Below are 23,403 nucleotides of genomic sequence, written 5' to 3'. Positions count from 1 at the left end.
TAGAGCAAAGAGCAGCGGACTGAGGGGTTTGTTTGACCCCTTTCTGGATGGTAATGGGGTCAGATAGGTGTCCGTTGATGAGGAGGCGAGTAGCGCTGTTGTTGTAGCCTCCTCTGATGATGTTAAGAAGTCCACTGCTGACCCCGACTTTCTCTAGGATGTTGAAGAGAAAACAATGCCGGATGCTGTCGAACGCTCGGTTCAGATCTATAGACAACAATGCCATGGAATACTTCTTGAGGTTAGCCAGACGAAGCACTTCTCTGATGGGGATGAGATTGAACTCCATCGATCGACCAGGAATACCATACACTTGTGTACTTTTGATGATATACCTCATCCCGATTTTCAGTCTGTTGTTGAGAACACGGGCAAGGATCTTGTAGTCCGTGTTCGACAGACTGATAGGGCGCCAGTTTTTGATGACCGAAGGGTCCCTGTTGGTTTTCGGGATGAAGGCGTTATGGCATTCCAGAAATTCTCGCGGCAGGTTCCTGGTGGTAAGGAAGATGTTGAAGACTGCCACGAGAATGGGGAGGATGTGGTCCCAGGCCTCTCAGTAGAGTTCCGTGCTTAAGCCGTCTGGCCCAGGCGCTTTCTTGTTGTGGCACTGTTTGAAGGCTGATGTAATTTCGGCCGCTGTAAATGGTGTATCCAACCCTGCTTGGATGTGCGCAGGGAAGGAGTCAATGTTCCAACAGGAGTAATCCTGGGGGGTACTGTTGTCTGAGTAGAGTTGACTGTAGTACTCCCAGAAGGCGTTCATGATGTCAGGTGTTGTGGTGTGGTCACACCCGCCTTCACTGATGGAGGTGATGGTTCGCTCCTGCCGGAAGTTGACGTAACGCCTGTTGTAAAATGCGGCCGATTGCCTGTCTTCCGAGCGGAGGTGGAGACGGATCTTGATGTTCTTTTCTTCCACCTGCTTTTGCTTCTCCAATTCGATGTCGAGATTAATGTCACGGGTGGTGTTGTGACATGGAAAGCCTTGGCATTGGCTGGCCACGAACCAGCTCCTCTCCTTGTAAAGTTCGCGGAGCCGAGCTCTAAGGAAGGCACGTTCCTGGCCCCATTTTTTCATGTTTTCTTTGATGTTGTTCTTGAGTCGTGCCCAGGCGTCCCAGTCCCAGCCAGCGGTGCTCCAGGTGGACCCCTTTGACCCCTTCAGCAGTTAAGAAGTCCACTGCTGACCCCGACTTTCTCTAGGATGTTGAAGAGAAAGCAATGCCGGATGCTGTCGAACGCTCGGTTCAGATCTATTGACAACAATGCCATGGAATACTTCTTGAGGTTAGCCAGACGAAGCACTTCTCTGATGAGGATGAGATTGAACTCCATCGATCGACCAGGAATACCATACACTTGTGTACTTTTGATGATATACCTCATCCCGATTTTCAGTCTGTTGTTGAGAACACGAGCAAGGATCTTGTAGTCCGTGTTCGACAGACTGATAGGGCGCCAGTTTTTGATGACCGAAGGGTCCCTGTTGGTTTTCGGGATGAAGGCGTTATGGCATTCCAGAAATTCTCGCGGCAGGTTCCTGGTGGTAAGGAAGATGTTGAAGACTGCCACGAGAATGGGGAGGATGTGGTCCCAGGCCTCTCAGTAGAGTTCCGTGCTTAAGCCGTCTGGCCCAGGCGCTTTCTTGTTGTGGCACTGTTTGAAGGCTGATGTAATTTCGGCCGCTGTAAACGGTGTATCCAACCCTGCTTGGATGTGCGCAGGGAAGGAGTCAATGTTCCAACAGGAGTAATCCTGGGGGGTACTGTTGTCTGAGTAGAGTTGACTGTAGTACTCCCAGAAGGCATTCATGATGTCAGGTGTTGTGGTGTGGTCACACCCGCCTTCACTGATGGAGGTGATGGTTCGCTCCTGCCGGAAGTTGACGTAACGCCTGTTGTAAAATGCGGCCGATTGCCTGTCTTCCGAGCGGAGGTGGAGACGGATCTTGATGTTCTTTTCTTCCACCTGCTTTTGCTTCTCCAATTCGATGTCGAGATTAATGTCACGGGTGGTGTTGTGACATGGAAAGCCTTGGCATTGGCTGGCCACGAGCCAGCTCCTCTCCTTGTAAAGTTCGCGGAGCCGAGCTCTAAGGAAGGCACGTTCCTGGCCCCATTTTTTCATGTTTTCTTTGATGTTGTTCTTGAGTCGTGCCCAGGCGTCCCAGTCCCAGCCAGCGGTGCTCCAGGTGGAGCACAGTTGGTTAAGCTTGGCCGAGAACAGGGACGGGAAGTTTGATGGTAACTTCCAGGGGCCCCGGACCAACATCTACAGCTTCTAAAGGATGGTACCTGAGCACGATTAATTTGTGGTCCGAGATGGAATAATTAACTGGAACGTGCCTTATTGTCTCGGCTCTGGAGACAAGGGATGGTGTTAAGTAGAGGCGGTCGAGCCTTGTGCCGATGCCTTGGCCCATCCAAGTATAATCTTGATGGTAGGGGTTATGAGCCCTCCAGATATCCGTCATCTGGAGATTCTTGAGGTGAATTTCCAAATCTTGATAGCCAGCAGTACCTGTAAGTGGATTTCCCCCTACTTTGTCGTAGGCCGGGTCCGCCACACAATTGAAGTCCCCCATCAAGATGACGTGATGGGTGCCGTATAGATAGTTGTGTAACGACTGGAAGAATGCAGGTCTTAATGTTGCATTTACCGGGGCGTAGATGTTAATGTACCTGGTGGTACAGCCCCGGTACTTCCAGTCGACGGCAAGGACTCTCCCTTGAGAGTCCTTGCCGTCGACTGGAAGTACCGTTAATGGCGCAGTCGAAAAACAAATAAATTTTTAAAGTGAGAAGAAACACACGTATAAACCACAGTGAAAATTATTTAATTGTAAATATTTCATCCTAAGTATCTTAGGACATCATCAGTACAGTATTTAAACAAAAATTAGGAATAACGTACAGTTAGGGCGCATGATTACAATAGAATCTCATGAAAACGTGCATAACGTGCTAAAGTAGGACAAAAAAAAAAAAAAAAAAAAAAACGTTAATTATTTAACACAGTTTTGTATGATAATTTCCCATACTTTAGGAATAGTAAGAACGTCGTTGCGGTTTAGGTTTGGTCTGTGTAGTAGGGCTTCAGAACTTTCTTTGTATAAATGTTCATGTTTAAATAAAGATCTATGTAAAAGTTTAGCCTTTTACCAATGGATCCTATGGTTTGGATTTTCAATTCCGTGTTGAGAAAGACCAGATTTCTGCGGTTTAAGAAGACGAATGTGGTCTTGATGTTCCCAGATGCATTTCTGAACAGACCTACCTGTCTGTCCAAAGTAAGATAATTTGCATGAGCATGGAATCTCATAAACACCAGGTAACATCAAGGGTGAGAATTTGTCCTTAGGAGAAGGTAATAAGTTGTAAATTTGGTTGATAGGTTTGTAAGTAGTGGCAAAATTGTATTTCTTCATAATTTTAGAAAGACGTTCTGAGATGCCTTTAACGTAAGGTATGGGAATCCTATGCACTTCTTCCTGTCTGGTTTGATGTATGCAGAAGTGACTGATGATTTTTTGAGTTGTTTTGGGATTATATCCATTTAGGATGGCTGTATTTTTGATAACTTCTAATTCCTGGTTTAAAGATTCTTCAGAGGAGCAGAATTTGTGTGCTCTGGAAACTAGTGATTTAATCATCGCATCAACTTTACGTTAGAAAAAGAATGTCCACAGGGTATCTCTTTTTTGGATTTACACATCAAAAGAAAAGAAGACGGTTCCATCGCCACTTCCGTCTTTCGCAAGCCTACATTCTCAGGTCGCTACATTCACAATTCTTCTGCTCATCATCCATCTCAGAAATCTGGCATTATTAAATCACTAGTTTCCAGAGCACACAAATTCTGCTCCTCTGAAGAATCTTTAAACCAGGAATTAGAAGTTATCAAAAATACAGCCATCCTAAATGGATATAATCCCAAAACAACTCAAAAAATCATCAGTCACTTCTGCATACATTAAACCAGACAGGAAGAAGTGCATAGGATTCCCATACCTTACGTTAAAGGCATCTCAGAATGTCTTTCTAAAATTATGAAGAAATACAATTTTGCCACTACTTACAAACCTATCAACCAAATTTACAACTTATTACCTTCTCCTAAGGACAAATTCTCACCCTTGATGTTACCTGGTGTTTATGAGATTCCATGCTCATGCAAATTATCTTACTTTGGACAGACAGGTAGGTCTGTTCAGAAACGCATCTGGGAACATCAAGACCACATTCGTCTTCTTAAACCGCAGAAATCTGGCCTCTCTCAACACGGCTCAACACGGAATTGAAAATCCAAACCATAGGATCCATTGGGAAAAGGCTAAACTTTTACATAGATCTTTATTTAAACATGAACATTTATACAAAGAATGTTCTGAAGCCCTACTACACAGACCAAACCTAAACCGCAACGACGTTCTTACTATTCCTAAAGTATGGGAAATCATCATACAAAACTGTGTTAAATAATTAACGTTTTTTTTTTTTTTTTTTTTGTTGTACTACTTTAGCACGTTATGCACGTTTTCATGAGATTCTATTGTAATCATGCGCCCTAACTGTATGTTATTCCTAATTTTTGTTTAAATTCTGTACTGATGATGTCCTAAGATACTTAGGATGAAATATTTACAATTAAATAATTTTCACTGTGGTTTATACGTGTGTTTCTTCTCATTATGAACGCACCACAGGTTTCGTTATATAAAAAAAAAAAAAAAAAGTTTTTTTTTAAAGATCAGTGCAAGAGAGAGTCAGCAAGAAAGACAAAGGAATTGGTTCCAGCCCGAAGCACTTCTTGAATCTTGACTACATACATGTGAAAAATAGCATACTTATGACCTTGAGAGGGGAGGGGGAGGATTAAATTATAGCCAGAGAGGATTGAGAGAGATTGAACTAGCTCAAGCAACGACTACAAACTTGATAATTATGACTGATTAGAAAAAAATATAAAGGCGCAGTTCGAAGGTTTGATAATAAGTAATAAAATAAATAATAATACAAAGTACATACACCTAATATATATATATATATAAAATAAAGAAGGAGATATTATTACACTAGTGTTCCCCCCCCCCCCCCTCCTCCACAGTCTAGCCAATTTCTGTATGGAATTTCTAGAAAATAAAGTACAGGTATCCCTTGCTTAACGTGGCAAAATTAATTGGGGCTATCCCTTGATATAAGTGGCAAGAGTTTTGATTAATGCGCCTTTAACCCTTTGGAGCTCACAGCTGATCTGACTGATACATGCAAAATGTTTAATATAAATATTCTTACACAATTCGGTATAGCTTGGAGGTCATGAGTAGCTGTGCATTCATATGTTATTAGTGATATTCCACACTGGTTTTTGCTGTCAGTTTGGTAAACTTAACGCATGTTATGTAAAGGTTTGTGATATTTGACAGTAAATTGTATCTGAGAGATACCGCAATCTCTGATGTCAGTATAATATGGTTTCTAGATTGAAACTGAAAATAAATAAACCATCAATGATTATTGAAATAGAAAGCCAAAGGCTTATTTATCATACATGTTCTCTAGGAGATGTGCTTCACATTATGGAAAATACTAAGGAAAGTGATCTGGAGCTTACTCCATCTTTACTATGAGTTGCCCATAAGGTTGCTTATGCTTGCATCTGCCGAAACTTTTAGTTTCTATATATTCGGCATGAATGCCTGTACTTAAAATACTACATATAAACCAACAGTTTTGTTATGCAATCAGTGTGTATTTGCTGTTTAGCCTCATGGCTCCGATACATTAGATTCACATTTAGTTCATAGCCATCATCAAAAAATACTTTACTTATAGGAAAAGAAACAAAAAAACTGTCTCCCCCACATTTAATCATGCAAAATATGGTCATTCTAAGACCACATTTAGCCTGACTTTTTTCTGAATTAACTTTGTTTTTATCCAGTACCTAGAGGGCACCATGTTATGATATTAGTTATTCATTAATGATTTGAATTGTTAAATGCTGTGTGTTTACCACATTTGTAATTTTGTTCTGAAGATGCTGGTTGTAAATCGAGTGAAATCCTACTAAGTTCAATAAATTAATTATTTATTTTCCTCTGGAGTTGCTCATGTCATGAAACATTGTTATGAATATAATAAATATTATTTATACTCAAAAGATAGTGGTAAATGTTTTTTTTTAAACATTGCATTATATACAGTTAATTTATTTATAATCAATTGCAGGTCTTGAGAAGCATACTCTGGAATTAAGTCATACTGCAAATCAAATCATATCAGAAGCACTGTGTGCCGGTAATAACGAGCATGAAGACCTACAGAGGCAAGTTCTAATTATTTTTGTTTACTTGAAACAGAATTGATAGAATGAGAGAAAACATGGTTCCCGTTTAAATGATTTTGTATTTTGAAATGCCAATGAAAGTCATTAGCCTCTATATATAAGTTGCCCATTCGTGAAGTTACTTCATGCGCAAACTTTGTTTGCTTACACTTGGATAAAGGATTAAACCAACAATATAATTTCTTGGCATCTTTAATTTACAGTATACCCAAGTGGAAAAACTTTCAACATCTTTCTCTAATCCAGAGTATTTTAGTAACAATGTGTGACACCTTTTGGCTGCTTGTATATGGAAATATGACTACTGCATTACTTCAACTGTAGTATCACTTATGGGTCTGACTCCCACTGATGACAGCTCAGATTTCAGTAAGATAAGTACTTTGGTTTCTTTCATTTGTTTTTCACTTTGATTTTATTTTACTGGTGCTAGTGGTGGTTTTTTCTCCACTAGCACTGGGTTTTTTTTAAGTAAATATCTTTACTTAAAAATTTTTTTTAAGTAAAGATTGCTGGTAGTGCAGTTAATAACTGCATTACAGGATTACTTTTGGCAGCTGCCATTTTATAGTAGCTCAAATGGAGCATTTGTTCGCGGTATAGAATTATTTCTATATCATGGAATTATTTAATTCTCAGTCTTATAACTGAAAGGTTTTTTTTCCTCTTACAATCAAACACAGAGGTTTTAGTCTTTTTCCCCCACCTGAAATAATGGTACCAATTCCTCAAAGGGTACGAACTCTAGGAATTGAAATTCCAGGATGTGAAGAAGCAAGGCAGGTGACTAAAGTTTTAAAAGAGATAGTTGGTGCCAGTAAGATTTATTCTTTCACCCTGTATGGTAGACTGAAATATTTAATTGGTTAAAGATGTAAACTATTACAAAGTTTTACTTTGAAGACAGCTCAGTTATTTCTGTAATGGTGGGAATCCAGGTTAAAACAATTAAAACTTGAATAATTTCCAATGTAATATATAGAGAACAGTAATGAAATTCTTAAAGCATTCTTGAAATGGGGTAAAATTAGTGACATATGAAAGGGTTTATCAGAGTAAAAAAGGGTAAAATTAGTAACATACGAAAGGGTTTATCAGGTGAAGGTCCAAACTGGTTTTCTGGTGATGTCACCTTCACAATGGATATGAAGACGCCTGTATGAAATTTTGTCAGCATCGGTACAACCTGAGTTAGGGTAACTATCCTGGAGTACAGAGGCAGCTTGCATTGTGGTTCATACGATCACTTGGATGGTAACTGCCCCTAATCTAAATGTTTCAATTGCATGGGGATTGGACATATCACTAATCAGTGTTTCAAACTGTTTCAGAAATGCAAAAGTTCTGAAAACTACATTAACACATTTCCTTAACTACATTAACACCTGTCCTTTCAGAACTTTCACTGCTACAACACTATGGCATTGACATTCTTTCCATTAAAAAAGTAAAATCTGGTGTAAAGAAATCTTTAATCTCTTTTGCCACAAACTTTCGCAGTTGGGTACTGACAACAACACTTTGTTTCATAACTTATTGAAGTTCCAAGGATACTCTAACAGGCAGGATCTTGCTTAGAGAATTGCATATGGTTGCCTTCCAGTCAATACCATCACATGGGGGTACTTTAACATCGGAGATCCAATCTGTAATGTCTCTTACCATTTAGAAATAGTAGGACATGCAGCTGCCCTCATGCCCTGCATATTTGGTACAGATTATGTAATGTGTTGGGATTCCATTACTTACAACAGAACAGTTTATTTTTTTTAGCAGTACCCACCACCTGTCAGCAATGGAAAGAGAATTTTGATTTTTTATAATTAACGAATTAAAATACCATTTATGGAAGGTTTGAAAGAAAAAACAGATTCAAAAACCAGCAGTATGACATCCAAAGGCTTTATAATGTATTGTGGAAATCTTATTGTTCAGTCAGACGATTTTTGTATTTTAGAATGAAGCATTCCAGGAGATATCAAATTTTTCTAGGTGGTGTAGACCAGTGCTTCCCAAACTTATGGATGCAAAGGCCCCTTTGGAAAAATTAAAATATTTCACAGCCCCCATCGAAAAAAAAAAAGATCATAATACAGACATATAAAACATACACAGCAAATATTGCAGAAATCAAATGCAAATATTACATTTTTAGCATCTTATATACACATTTGACATGCTACACTTTCTCTTAAAACATTTTAAATTTATTTTCATTATTTTGCAGCCCCCCCCCCCCCCCAACAAAACTAACAGCCCCCAAGGGGGATGCGGCCCACAGTTTGTGGGAAGCACTGGTGTAGACCACCCACATTATGCAATAGTCACCAGGGCGAGATAAAATTCTGTCTCTACTTTTGCAATGAGAGGTTTTTTTTAAATGGTTCTGTCCTCTTAATTCAATGTGGTCTTATAGTCAATTGCAGGGATGACTGGAGAACAATCCCAAGCAGAGAAGGCCAACTCAAAGCAGTTAACTCAGATAAGACTAACCACATGGGTATCAGTCATCTTTGTGTTTTAGTTTCAATTGGACTTTTGGTCATTTATGGTGAAAAAGGAAAACTGATAGCCTTTGGTTATATGATGATATAAAAGAGCTGAAGCCTTTTCTCTGTTCTCTCATACTATTTATCTGTCCTTTCTTTCTCCTAATACTATCAGACTTTCTTTCACCTGTATACTAACTACTCTAAGCCTGTGATGAGCACCCCTTTACTTTTTTCACCTCACTAAAGGTTGAAACTGGTCTGTCTAAAATAGTTTATTTTAGAGGAGTAACATGGGAATTTTCCTAGAAATAATACCTATAAGAATACAAGAATTTGGGTATTTTAACAATAAGGAATAATTTATGTTCTGGAGTCTTATTGGTAAGACAAGATAACAGTTCAGCAGACTATATGATTACCTTCATTTGTAGGAGAAAGGAAATTATGATGCTGTTATACAAATCATGAAAAATAGAGAGAAGATTTAATTGAGGTTTATAAGTTATTTCATGAAATATATAAGATAGACAACAGGAGTTTGTATTTGCTGAACTATGCTCAACTAGAGGACATAACAAACAAGCTAGTGTTGAAGAGTTAGAACAAATGTACAAAGTTACTTTTTACTAGGATTTGAAATATGTGTGGTTTTGATCATTGGATCAGTTATAGAAATTGTCAGTTTGTGTAAATAACTTAAAGAATTAGATGTTCTGTTTGCTAGAGAACAGATTAAATAAAAAAAATGGTTTGGCTACAATAGTGATTACTCAGAATATTATTCACCTGCTTTTTTTTTTTCTTTTTTTTTTTTCCCCTTCAGCACTCATTTAGTCACTCTTAAATGTGGATATGGTCAGTTTCCTCTAGGTCCTTCCAACCAAATGGCATCATTGATGCTAAGATTTATACAATACTAAATTTCTTGGCCATGATAGGTCATTGAGCTCAGCATGTTAATGTAGAGGTGGTGATGGTGAATATTTTTTCTTTTCAATATTAATACTGTTTTTTATCCTGCTCAAAACTAGATGATGATCACTTTTTATTTCAAATTCACTGTGTATATAATATTGTATTCTGAAGAAATCATCATGAACAATAATATAACTCAGTAAGACTTATGTATTTCTTGTTTGTTCTTTCCAAGTGAATTCATGAACAACTTTAGGTTAGAACATGGTTATATTAATAGCTAGTCCTGAACAAAAATTTAGCAGGTTATTATTAGTAGTTATTAGCTTTAATGTTTTCTCCAAATTTTCTTTGAATTATACATGTGTGAGACTCATTCCCTACATTGTTGTTTACCTCTGTAAAGAACTAGCTTTTCTTCTTTTTTTTAACCCCCCCCCCTTTATTTCAGTTATCTTTTTTAATCACATCAATCCAATGTTTAATTCTTACCTTCTGCATGAATTGGACATTTTGTCAGAAGCGCTAGTCTGTTCTCTGCATTTCCTTACAGGCTGTGTGTAGATTTCCTGTCAGTTATGTAACTTTGTTTCTTAAGCAGTCAGTATATATCTATTATACTGAACTGTAAACTCATCAGCATCCTGGCATTCATAATAGTGCTTCACTGTATAAACAAGACGAGAAGAAAAATATATAATTAAGTTATTGAACTTACTAATATTTTGCTTCAGTGCACAAATTACAACTGTGACAAGCACAAAGCACTTAACTTAATTTGTGGAAACATTTTAAACTATAACTGAAAAAAAAAAAAAAAAACCAAGTCACTATAGGTGTCTAAGAGACTTTTTTAGAATCAACATCATTTATTATTATTATTCAGGCCTCCATGGAGTCAAGAGACTCATCGCGGGAGGTCCTTCCTAGGAAACACAAAGTCTATCATACCACTCATTGACCGTTCTTGCTCTCACCACTCTATCAGACAATGCATTCCACGGTTCCTCCACACAAAGAAACCACTCCTCACCCTCTTGCTCACAGCTTCCTTTTGTAACTTCCAGGGATGGCTCCTTGTCTTCGCTCCTTCCTTCTGTTCCACCAAGCGAAAGAACTCCCTACTGTCAACCTTGAAACTACCTCACAACAGTTTAAAAAGTCTCAATCATATCACCTCTCCTTCTTCTAGCTACCAAGCTCTGCAGTCCCTCGGCAGATCCTCATAACTAACATTGTACAGTCCTGAGACCATTTTTGTTATCTGCCTCTGTCCCCTTTCCACAGTTAATTTATTCCCTTCAAATCCTGGGGACCAAATTTGAGAAAATAATCCAAGTGTGGTCTGATCAGGGCTTTATACAATGGAATGACAATTCTTTTATTTCTGCAGGTTAGCATCCTTCTCAGTATTGCAGCAATCCTCTGGGTTACCTTCACCACCTTTGTAATAAGTTCCTTGAATTTCAGGTTTCTGTCAGTCATCATCCCAGATCTCTTGACTACCCTACTTTTGTTACTCTCCTGGCCTGAGTCTTATATTCTTCATGCATCTATTCTCCACCCCTCTCCTTATGAACCATTAACCCCAACCTCAGTAACTATGGCTGCTTTTATTTGTGAAAGATTTGGGAGACAGTCATTTTGTGATGAAATAGCCTGATTTCTCCAAATTAAATTTATGGTTATATGGCCATAGTTTTTTCATTTACAATTTGAAATGTTTCTGCAGTGATCTTCAGTGCTGTGTGCTTGTCACAGTTGTAATTTGTGTTCTTTCTTTCCTAATTATTATTCCTCTTGCTTTTGTTCCGTAATGCAGAAGAAAAGAGAATTATTGGCCTAACTGCCTAGTCTTTTTGCAGGTTCGTTCACGTTTTCTTTCCTTACTATTACTGCCATGTTACTAGATGCAGTTTATATTGATCACTTTCAGCTATTTTACAACTCCTCCATTACAACTTTTTTTTTCTTCCATATTGTCTAATTTCACTGCTTGTTTATTTATTTGTGTAACTTTTGGTATATAGTTTGGAATATAGTAGTTTCCAAACTCCATCTAGAAGTTTTCTCACAGCTCATCTTTCCATGGTACTGATGTTAGTTTATACTTCATCAGTTTGAATTATAAGGTATATTTTAACATTTAGTTAATGCACTTTTTTTACATTAGTTTTTATATTTCAAATGCATTTAATATAATAAAATTTAACTACCATGCTTTTTTTTTTATTTCCAAATAAAGATACGTTTTGAAAAAATATAATCAAAAATTCAAAATTCTGAATAATTTGTAATGTATATTATGAGGCCCAAATAAAATTAGATCAAATTTCACATTCTTTTATGCTTCTCATCAAAACACTTAACGCAATGAAGTTTAAGTATAGCATTTTTTTTACACTTGGAATGCATTCTTATTTTTTCAAACAAAAAAAAATTAAAAATTATCATAATCAGTTTCCTGATATGCACCTTCAAGGAATGTACAGGCTACTAAGACAGCACTACATAATTAAGTTTATATTATTATTAATCTCTTATCAATAATTTTTCTTCCAAATAATACCAAATTAGTCAATTAATTGCCAGTGCTCCAGTGTTATTATATCTAGCATTTTGTTTGTCTAAGGCCAGTCTATATGAATCAATCCATATAGACTGGTTTTCCTCTGAGTCTTTTTTCCCTGCCATCTTGGTATCAAACACTTGTTTTGCAACCTTTCCTCTCCCATTCTGTTTAAGTGACCATACCATCTTAGATTAGCCCTGCTCAAACATTCTTGAATGCTAACAATGTCAAGTTCCTTTTTAATATGATTCTGCCATTGATACCATCTGTTCATTCCCCTAATTTTTCTCAGAATTCTCATATCTGGTCTCTAGTCTTTGATCAAGTGCTTTATTTCTAACCCAACTCTCAGATATATACATTAGAACTGGTTCGAACACTGTCTTCTCTATTGCTAGTTTAGCATTTTGGCTAATTTCTCTTTTATTTCATATAAATTTATTCATCTGGTTCCCCCACCATACCAGCTTTGTTTGTTCTGTTTTCTATTTCCAAATTTAATTTCCCATCTTCACTAAAAGCTGTGCTTAAATAGCTAAAATATTTTACTTGTTCTATAGGCTCTGTTGAGAATGCAGCTGAAGTTTGCTGTGTTCCTGCTTGTTTTCATAGTTTGATCTCTTTATTGCTGATTTTCATGCCAAATTTGCTACAACTGTGATTCAATTTAGAGAATCCTGAAGGCTTCCAAGATTGATTTAAGAATACAACTTCATCTTCATAAAGAAAAAAACTAATTTTGATATATATATAATGTGCATCCTTGTCTTACATCTGATTTTACATGAAACCATCTTCCTGTATTTCTTTCATTTCTAATTGCTGACTGATACCTTAATTGTAAACTATGTATTGCTCTGTATAATGTTCCATTAACTCTACATAATTGTAATGTTTTGAAAAGTTTTTCTCTGGGCACCTTGTCTTCTGCCTTTTCTAGATCTACAAAAGTAAATTGCAGATCCTTGTTATATTCCCATGATTTCTCAGCTCTTTGACATAAAGTAAAAATCTGATCTTGATGACCTCTGGTCAGCCTGAACCATTAAAAAAGATGAAGTGTAATTTTTTGTTTTTCAAACCATCATAAACAAAGAAGCAGCTTACATAAAAGTATTCTGGGTGTCAATCCATAGGCCATTATTATAATCCATTGTATAAAAATACAATGTGAAACGTGTTTTTAACAGACATTCCAAATAAATAGAATTTCTCTATATCTGTTTTTCTGCATGTTTTCTTATTGTAAAGATAGATATCCTATTGATTGCTTCACATGACCAGAGCTAGAGATTTATAATAAATATGAATTGAGTATCATGTTTTAGCAAAGAACTTTTAATAGTAATAACTGTTGGCATATATAAAATTTATAATTAAATAATTATTCCCAATTAATGAGTAAACAGTTATTAAGCAGTATATATAGTTAATATTGAAGTGTATTCAATATATTTCAGGGACCAGAAAAATTCTCCAGTAAAACCCCCTTGCTCAACTCAGTCAGTGGCAAATGAAGATGGTACAGTTCTAGTCACTCACGGTAATTTGAATAACTTTAATGCATTGTGCGGGAATGAGAGAGTGATAAATTTCAGTCTTATTTTCTTGAAGCATTTTTAAACACTATTTTTATAACTCTCCTATTTGTGACTTATTTAAGCTTCTTTAGTTGAGCAAAATGTTTGTCTAATTCTGTTCAGAATAAGCATATAAGTTATTAAAGGGGTTCTATAGGATTGAGACTGAAGACTTTTTTTTTTGATACATGGCAGGAAGGGAGAGAACAAGGGTTGCCCATGGAATTGTAAAAGTGTGCTTAGTAAGGATGTTGGGACTAAGTTTTTTGTTTAGAGGGTTGTGAATGGGTTGCAAAAGGTGGTTGTAAGTGCTTTGTCATCGAATGAGTTGAAGGAAGGGTATGGGTATCTGATGAATATTGGATTTCCCATGATGAGACTTCGACTCCATGGCAATATACTCATATAATAATAATAATACACAGTTTTTAAATTGAATAAAAGTGCAAGAGTGAATTAGTTATTATTAATTTAGTTTAATGACTTGTGTATATATGTTTACTAAATGACTTTGTATAATTACTGTTTCTGGCTTCAGCTAGAATAATTAAGATACGGTTCCTTTCTATTGAGCTGAACACTCATTATGAAATCAGTAGTAATGTTCCTAAGGATAATCCTGGTTAGCATATAGAAAGATGAATATACAAAAAAGAAAATCATTTTAACAAAACTATATTTTTTTTTTTCTTTTTTTTCTGTGCAGTGCTCTTTTCATGGACTCTTTATAACAGGAGGCTCTTTCAAAGGAGAGCAGTAGAAGGAATAATAATAAAAAAAAAAAGGATGAAAATTGCGAAAGAGTGTTGAATCACCACTGAACATGTTTTGAGGAGAGTGGAAGTAATTACTGATGTCATATCTGATGAATGTTCACCCTGGAAATATCTGTAGAGAATGTAAGAAGCAGAAACTAAACCTTTGTGAAAAAGTATAGAGGGAATCAGAGATGGGTCACCAATCAGCCTAATTGATCTTTTTTTCTTTTTTCTTTTTTTTTTTGTGCTGAGTCAGATTTTTAGGAAAATCTTAAAAGTGCTCTCCCAAATGTAAGAATGGCATTCAGTGGTTGAACAAAAACAGATTTCAATGAAAACAAGTTATAATAGGCTCTTCTAATGAACAGCCTCGGCTCACTTCTTGGAGAAACAAATGTGGAAAAAAGAATTCAGACTGAAAGAAGGGAATGAATATTTTCTTACTCCATAGTCCATAACCATTCATTCTATATGTATAGTTTCTTATGTTTTATGATATAGAGCAGTGTTTCTCAAACTTCAGATATCTGTGTACCCGTTCTTAAATTTTCATTATTACCAAGTACTCCCTTATCAAAATAATAATAACAATAACTTCTTGGAGAAACAAATCTGAAAACAAGAATTCAGGCTGAAAGAGGGGGAATGAATATTTTCTTACTCCATAGTTCATAATCATTCATTCTATATGTATAGTTTCTTATGTTTAATGATATAGAGCAGTGTGTCTCACACTTCAGATATCTGTGTACCCCTTCTTAAATTTTCATTATTACCAAGTACCCCCTTATCAAAATAATAATAACAATAAGTAATAAATAAATATAAAATTGGTGCTTCAGGGTCAAAGCTGCACAACTAAGAAGAGACCTCCACATAGCCTTTAAAGGAATGCGGAGAACAGACCAGGGCTTCTAACTTGATGTCCAATTATCCAATAAAATCCTCGCCTTCTCATGGTGCATCCTGTTAGGTATCTACCTGGATACTGAACAAATGAGGATAGGCTGGCAATTTGGGATTTAGGCGAACAAATTGTATTCTTATTCGCTTAAACAAAAATATAGAATGTTGGTACAACATGACAGAATTTCATGCCAGCTGGGGCATCACCTGATTAAACAAGGCTCCCATTGTTTTCGCAACGGTAAACAGTGAAAAGTCTGATACTGGAACAAATCCTGAAACACACCCCAAATCAACATCACTAGAGTTCAAGATCAGTACTATCAACATAAGAAGCCTGAATGGCAAAGAAATGGAGCTAGCTGAAGAATTGGATAAGTACAAGATTAACATAATAGGGGTGACTGAAACAAAAAAGACAAATCTTTTGAGATTTTTCTGAGCAATAAATACAAATTGTTATATTCAGGCAATGACAATCAGGGAAAATAAGGTGTAGCTATAGTAGTGAACACAAAATACAAGGCTCATCTTCTTGAATGGCAAGCAATATCAGGTAGAATGATGGGGCAGATATCAGAATGGGGAACTGCACAATGAGACTTATTTGTGCCTATGGTCCCACAGAAGGTTCTACTAAGGTAGAAGTGGAGGAATTTTTTGAGGTTTTAGAGAAATCAACTGACACAATGATTTTTCCAACTGACACAAAATTTCTCCAAATTTTCCCAAAATATTTTTGAGAAAATTTGGAGAAAAGAGCAAAGCTAATAGTAATGGCAAATACCTGTTGGACTTCTGCTCATGAGATGGACCGGTTATTACAAACACAATGTTCCAACATAAAAATGCGCACAAATTCATACGAAGAGAAGAGGCAACTCATTTACTATGTTATTGTTGATAGTGATGTTTTCTCACTTGTGCAAGATGTTAGAGTGCACAGAGGATTTGAAATTGGAAGCGATCACCATTTAGTCTTGAGCAGGATAAAATTGAATTTCACATTGAAAAGAAGAACATGTAAGAAAGTTTTAAAGCGAATAAAAGTTGAGCAGCTCTCAGATGTGAACTGTAGACTAAAATACACAAAGATTATTGAAGAAAAAACAAAAGAGTGTGAGAACAGGAACCAAACCTTGGAAATTCAGTGGCAGCCCTGCAGAAAACATTGATTCAGCTAGAGAGGCATGTGGTGAGGTTGTCTGCAAGGATTGAAAAATTATAACTCCATGGTGGACAGTTTGAAGTGGCAGTCAAGGTAAAAAGAAAGCATATCAAATGTTCCTGGCAAATAAGTCAGCTTGTGCTTTTACAAAATACAGAGCCAAATGTAAGAAAGCTAAGCACTGTGTAAATCTAGCTAAACAGAAGTCATGGTAAGACATTGCTAAGAACATAGAAAATAAATATCAAGAAGGTGGCAAGATATTCTGGGGGTTGCTGATGAAGGCTCAGAAATGGAGGAAAGAGTGCTGTAAAAGGAATTAGAGATGAAAAAGGTGACATGAAAACTGGAGAAAAAAGATATCCTTGAAGTATGGAGTAATTACTTTGAAAATTTGCTAAATGAAACAAGCAGTGATGACAGCACAGTGATAAAAAAACACTGACCAGGCATGTAGTCAGGAATACATATCCATACATGAAGTAGAAAAAGCCATCAAAGGCTTGAAATGTGGAAGGGCAGCTGATGTGGATGATATTCGACCAGAAATGCTGAAGTATGGTGATATAAAATTCTTACAGTGGCTGCACTGCATAGTTCAGAAGGCCTGGACAGAGGGACGAATTCCCGATGATTGGAATAGAGCTCTCATAGTACCCACATATAAAAAGGGAAATAAAACTGAATGTGAGAATTACAGAAGTATTTCCTTACCGAGTATTCCTAGCAAGATTTATGCAAGTATAATTGAGAAATGGTTGAGAAGGATCGTGAAAGGGAAGCTTGGTGAAGAGCAAGCTTGATTCAGGCCAAATAGAGGCTGTCAGGATCAGATTTTCACTTTACGACAAATAGTTGAGAAACCATGGGAACATAACAAAGATATGTATTTAAGTTTTGTAGATCTGGAAATGGCATATGAGGTACCAAGAGAAAAGCTATTCAAAACACTACAGTTGTATGGTGTCAATGGAGCATTATATCAAGCAATACTTAGTCTTTATTTGAGTTGTAAGTCAGCAGTTAGAATTGAAGGAAGTACAGGAAGATAATTTTATGTTAAATCTGGTGTGAGACAAGGATGTACATTATCCCCTCTGTTATTATTATCTATATGTATCACATTATATAGGAAAGTTGTATTAAACGTGATATCAAAATTGGAGATGTTAATCTCAGCTCTTTACTTTATGCGGATGATGTTATGCTTCCAAATAAATCCACTATAAGTCTGCATGATTCCATGACTAAATTGTGTATAGTCATGGACTAAGACGATGAAAATAGGTAGAATCGTTGAAAATGTCAACTGTGTTTTGAACGGAGAACCTGTGGAACAAGTAAAACATTTCAGCTACTTAGGCATGATTTTTAGTGAGGATGGTAAATTATATATGGAAATAGACAACAGAATCAATAAAGCTGGTATGGTAGGAAGTCAACATAATATATTTATATGGAATAAGAGAGAAATTATTCAAAACACTAAATTAGCTGTATACCAGACAGTGTTCAAACCAATTTTAGCTTATGGAATTGAGAGCTGGGTTAGAAATAAAACACTTGGCCAGAGACTGAGAAAGATTAGAGGTGTGAACAGATGGCATCAGTGGCAATATCATATTTAAAATGAGGATATTAGGAGAACTTAACATTGTTAGCAGAGCTAATTTCATGTAGTATGGTCACTTAAACAGAATGGGAAAGGAAAGATTAGCAAAACAGATGTTCTGTGCAAGATTTGCAGGAAAAAGACCCATAGGATGAAGACCAAGTGAATTGATACAGTAAAAAATGTCTTAGAAGATAGAAATATAGGATCTGATAATGTTGGAATTTTGACAGGTAACAGATTGATTTATAAGAAAATTGTAGATAGGAAGTTAGTAATGATGTAAGTTTTCATGTAGTACTATGATATCCTATACACCCCTTGAGTGTACATATCAGGAATATGATGATGATAATGATGATAAATAAAAAAAAATAAAAATGTATATTTCATTGTAAATGTCTATTTTATTTGAATTTAGATGTACATGATTTATAATTTAGATAAACAAAAAAATATGATTCAGTTTTAATAGAACAAAATTTATAAAGATACATTAAATTTTTACTTAATTTTAATAATTTATTATCAATGAGAGAAGTGTCCCACATGGTTAGCCTACTGGCTTTGCACTTCACAACCATATGCCTGGGGAAGGAGTGTCCTGGGTTCGATTCCTGTCACCGATGTGAGGAGTTTAAGGATCTTCCTCAGCCATAGACAAGTTAGCCGGTCTTGGGCGTGGACAGCAGGATTTTTCCCCCAGTTTATCTGGGGTTTTTCATCCTGCAAGCTGCAAGCAGGCAAACTGGCCCCGCCAATACACACGGATCTACAGCCATAAATACTTAACCCTCCGGAGCTCAAATTCTCCCCAATAGGGACGGGGGGGGGACTCCATATGAATAAATAAATGAGAGAAGTGAAATAGCTTATGGTGGGATGAAATTTCAGCAAAATTTGGCTCTATAATTGTTAATTTCAATGTCAGATACAGTTTGACATCTATAATGCCAGTTCCTCTTCTTTATCTTAATATCTACAAGGGCCGAAAATCCAACTTCACACAGATATAAATTTGGAAATGGAAAAATGAACCTTAGAGCTTTATCTGTTAATTCAGGAAATTCATTCTGTATTTGTAGCCAAAATTATGATAACATATTTTCATTGTATTTATTTTTTAGAAAACCATCATAAGCTAGTTCTAAAAGTTGTTCTTCTTCCATTGGCGACAGACCCTTTCAATATCAATAAATCTATGCCAAAGATTTATATAATAAATCTTATCCACTCAATTTTAATGTCCAATTCAAGGAAATACTTTTCTAGATTCATTTGTAAGCTTTGTAAATGCTGCATGATAGTAATTTTTCCATCATCATCATCAATTTGGTCCTTTGAGCTTGCATACAATTCATGAAGAGATGGAAACACATCAAATTCTCCATTACCAACTTGCTTTTGCCATAACTTCATCTTTGCCAATTGTGGCGTTCACTTTATCTTGGACATGAAATATAGAAATTTCTTTGCCCTGTAAAGACAAATTAAGATTATTTAATACAGTAAATATATCTGCAAGGTATGCTAATTGACTGAGCCATTTCTAATTATATAAATGTTTTTTCAGTTCAAAATTTTCTTCAAGAAAAACTTGTAGTTCATTCCAAAGTTCAAATAAACAAGTAAGGACTTCTCCACGAGAAAGCCAACGATCATCGGTATGGAAAACAAGTTGTGTATGATTACTTCTCATTTCTTCGCAAAGTTGAGAGAAAAGTCTGGCATTTAGAGGATGGCTTTTAATATAATTTATGATTTTTCAGCTTCATCCAGAACTTTTCTTTGGTCTAGACATCATATGTGTAGCCAAAACCTCCCTGTGTATGCAGCAGTGTGTCGACTTTGCATCTGGTGCAACTGCTTGAATCCTTGAAACAAGCCCTTTTTTAGATCTGACTATGGATTTCACTCCAACTCCAACCATGCTTATTCAAATCTTTATTTTATTCAAATTCCAACCAAGCTTGTTTTGATGCATAAATGTATTTCTATTGTTGAATATTTCTTCTCCTGTTGTATGTTCTTACAAGGGTTACCAAAACAAAAGGTCGCCATGAAGTTTTTTATTTTTTTCATACCTAACGAACACTAGAAGATTTGTAATGTTGGTGGATTGATCGACACGCAGTGCATAATGACTCTTACATATATTGGATAACAATGTTTGTTTTATATTTTCAGACATTTCAGTGATGCTTTGATGAACAGTATTATTTGAAAGGCAAATCCGATCAAAAGACTTTTTTGCATTATCTCCGATCATAATTTCTGCTATTATTTTTGCTGCAGGCTTGATCAAAGTTACACTAATGTTTCTGCTGCACCACCTCTTTTTGATGTTAATGATATTAATGATATGAAGCTTTTAAAGCCTTCTTATTTTCACCTCCTGACACAGTTGACATCGTTTTTTGAGATTCTTTTAAATTTTTTAGTTTATTTTGAAAAAATTCTACAGGTTTGTCCTTGTATTCATTATGTGTTGATTCAAAATGGCGATTTAAATTAGATTCTTTCATGCTTTCACATTTTAAAGTTTCACCACAAATGATACATAATGGAATAGGTTCATCTTCATTTCCCATCCATGAAAATCCACATTTCAAGTAATTCATATTGTACTTACGAAGATTTTCATCTTCTTCCTAGTTAATTCTTTAGAGATGTCAGATGACACACATCCTTATCAATTTCATTTGATCCAGATACAATATCAATGTTTTCTTGTTGCTTCCAGCTACTTGTAGCTGCTATATTGCTCTCTCTCTTGTGTGTTTTATAAATCCAGTTTTTAACCAGTGATTCATACTTAAGAATTTGAAAGCTAAAGAAATTATAATATTTATTGTAGGTATTATAACTTCCGTACATTATTAAAGCAATTATATCACTGTAAAAGTAGTACAAACCTAACAACAAATTTGTAATATGATCAAATAGTGAAGCACATTGATTCATATCTGCTTATCTGTCTTAATTACATCTACTAATGATTCATATAGTTATTTTTTTTATCATTTGCTATCGTACACATATGCACCTCACATTGTTGCAGGCTCGCATTGCACTTTCATATATGAAGCTGAATGAAGATTCATTAGCGATTGCCCATGAATTTGCAAACTATTCAAATGAAGCAGTTATCACAATTTGAGTAGGAGAATTCATACATAATATATAATTTATTGAGAAATATACATGTTTAAAATAATTATTTTTTTCTTAATAATGATGCTATGTGTTAATGATGCATAGCCTAAAATTGCCACTTACCCCTGAGGGTACGCTTACCACACTTTGAAAAACACTGATATAGAGAGCCAGCCAACTTCATTTGAAGATTTCAATGATTACATTGTATAAACAACATCATTTAATGGATCCACAACATTTGTTAATTATATGAATAATGCTATCTCTTGAAAATAGCATAATAGGTTCATACTCCCTTTTTGAATATATATATAATCAATAATTGATTATTTCACTTGTATTTCCCCTGCCTCAGTTCCAGAAAGGCCAGATACTCAATATTTGCTGTAGATTATTATTATTATTATTATTATTATTTTTTTTTTTTTTTTAAGTAGACTGTCTTCACTTACAAAAGAACAATTAGAGTGCAGATACAAAAGTAGTAAAGCTTTCTATATTTTGATATAAAATTCTAAGTAACTATGTATATCAGACTGTGGTAATCCTTAAGTTTTGTTGATGTAAAATAATCCAAGTATTTATGGATACATTTATGTAGAGTATGAGCTCAGTGTACTTCACTATAAACTGCTATTACATTTTCATATACTCTGGAAAATGTAAGCTTTTCTCTATTTTCAGGTTATTAGGTTAGCTAACTTTAGGGCCATTTCAGTTCCATATTCCATGATCTTTTAAGCTAAAATGTGTAAGTTAAAATTTCTTGTTGCAAAGCAGCATAAATATCATTAAATGTGATTGTTTCATACACATATCTCTTTTGCTCAAGGATCTAATTCAGTTGCAAGTCAATGGGAATCAGAAGCATCTAGAAATACTGTAACTCATGCTTGGGTAGCTCATGGACCAATGGTAACACCTGCTTTATGGATTAACCAGGGAACATATGTATCACCAACTGGTCCTACACCACCACCTACACTGCCTCTGGGTCCACTTGATTCTTCCGTACCTCTTTCTTCTGGTGGATATCAGTTAGCAAGAGATCCTGTTACTGGTCAATTGCTGTTGATTCCTGCAACTAATGTTGGTGAGTCTGGTGGTTAGAAGTATATAAGTTATTATATATAATATATATATATATATATATATATATATATGCATGTTTTAACATATTTTGTTAATGTTGGTGAGTTTAATTTTTATCCAGATCTGCTTGTTTTTAATTACTTTTATCATTTATAAGTTATTGTATAATGATATAATAGTTCTCAAGAAAACTAGATAACTGGGAGGAAACCTTCACATAGCCTTATAAGGTATGGAAAACCAATTGGATGTTCTGACTGTGTCTAATCTCCACCTTCCTAGGTATCCACTTGGATTCTGTGATGGGCTGGAAATTTGGAATTTACTGATTATATTATAGTATGTACAATATTAGCTGAAATTGCAGTATACATTATGATGGTAGTGTAAAATGTTATTAACTATCATGCCAGCTAGAATGTTCTCCAGTTATACATAGCCCTCTGTATACCAGGGAAATATAATGATCACTGAAAAAAGTTAGCAACTAAAACATCCTCAAATGAATTTCAGATAAGCACTAGCAACATAAAAAGCAAGCGTTAGAAATGTAGAATTAGCAGAGGAATTACAGGGATATCGTGTTGACATAATTAGTTGTTACTGAGCCAAAGTGGACTGTATGAGTAAATCATGAGATCCCTTTAGAATGTTAATATAAGGTGATTTATTAGAGCATTAAATCAAAGAAGGGAGGAGTAGGTAGAGTATTCAACATTAAACATGCAGAAAAATTTTGAATGAGAGCCAATTTCAAAGAATCATGTGGACAAATTTCAGAATTGGTAATTGGACAAT

General features: G+C 35.5%; 1 protein-coding gene across 1 annotated transcript in view; it reads left to right on the top strand.

Moving 5' to 3' along the window:
• LOC150103022 (uncharacterized) overlaps positions 1-23,403 on the top strand; it is a 435,119-nt gene that overhangs the window by 156,639 nt on the left and 255,077 nt on the right. The window contains exons 8-10 of the mRNA XM_090398054.1: positions 6,234-6,330; positions 13,791-13,873; positions 22,346-22,606. Coding sequence (XP_090254180.1) covers positions 6,234-6,330; positions 13,791-13,873; positions 22,346-22,606 — 441 coding nt within the window. The remainder of the gene's footprint in view (positions 1-6,233; positions 6,331-13,790; positions 13,874-22,345; positions 22,607-23,403) is intronic.

Source organism: Typopeltis vanoorti, chromosome 9 (genome assembly GCF_054136105.1).
Source record: "Typopeltis vanoorti isolate ZY-2024b chromosome 9, IOZ_Tvanoo_1.0, whole genome shotgun sequence".
In the NCBI taxonomy this organism is placed as follows: domain Eukaryota; kingdom Metazoa; phylum Arthropoda; class Arachnida; order Uropygi; family Thelyphonidae; genus Typopeltis; species Typopeltis vanoorti.
The sequence above is the reverse complement of the archived record's forward strand: the minus strand, read 5'-3'. Positions and strand labels throughout refer to the sequence as shown.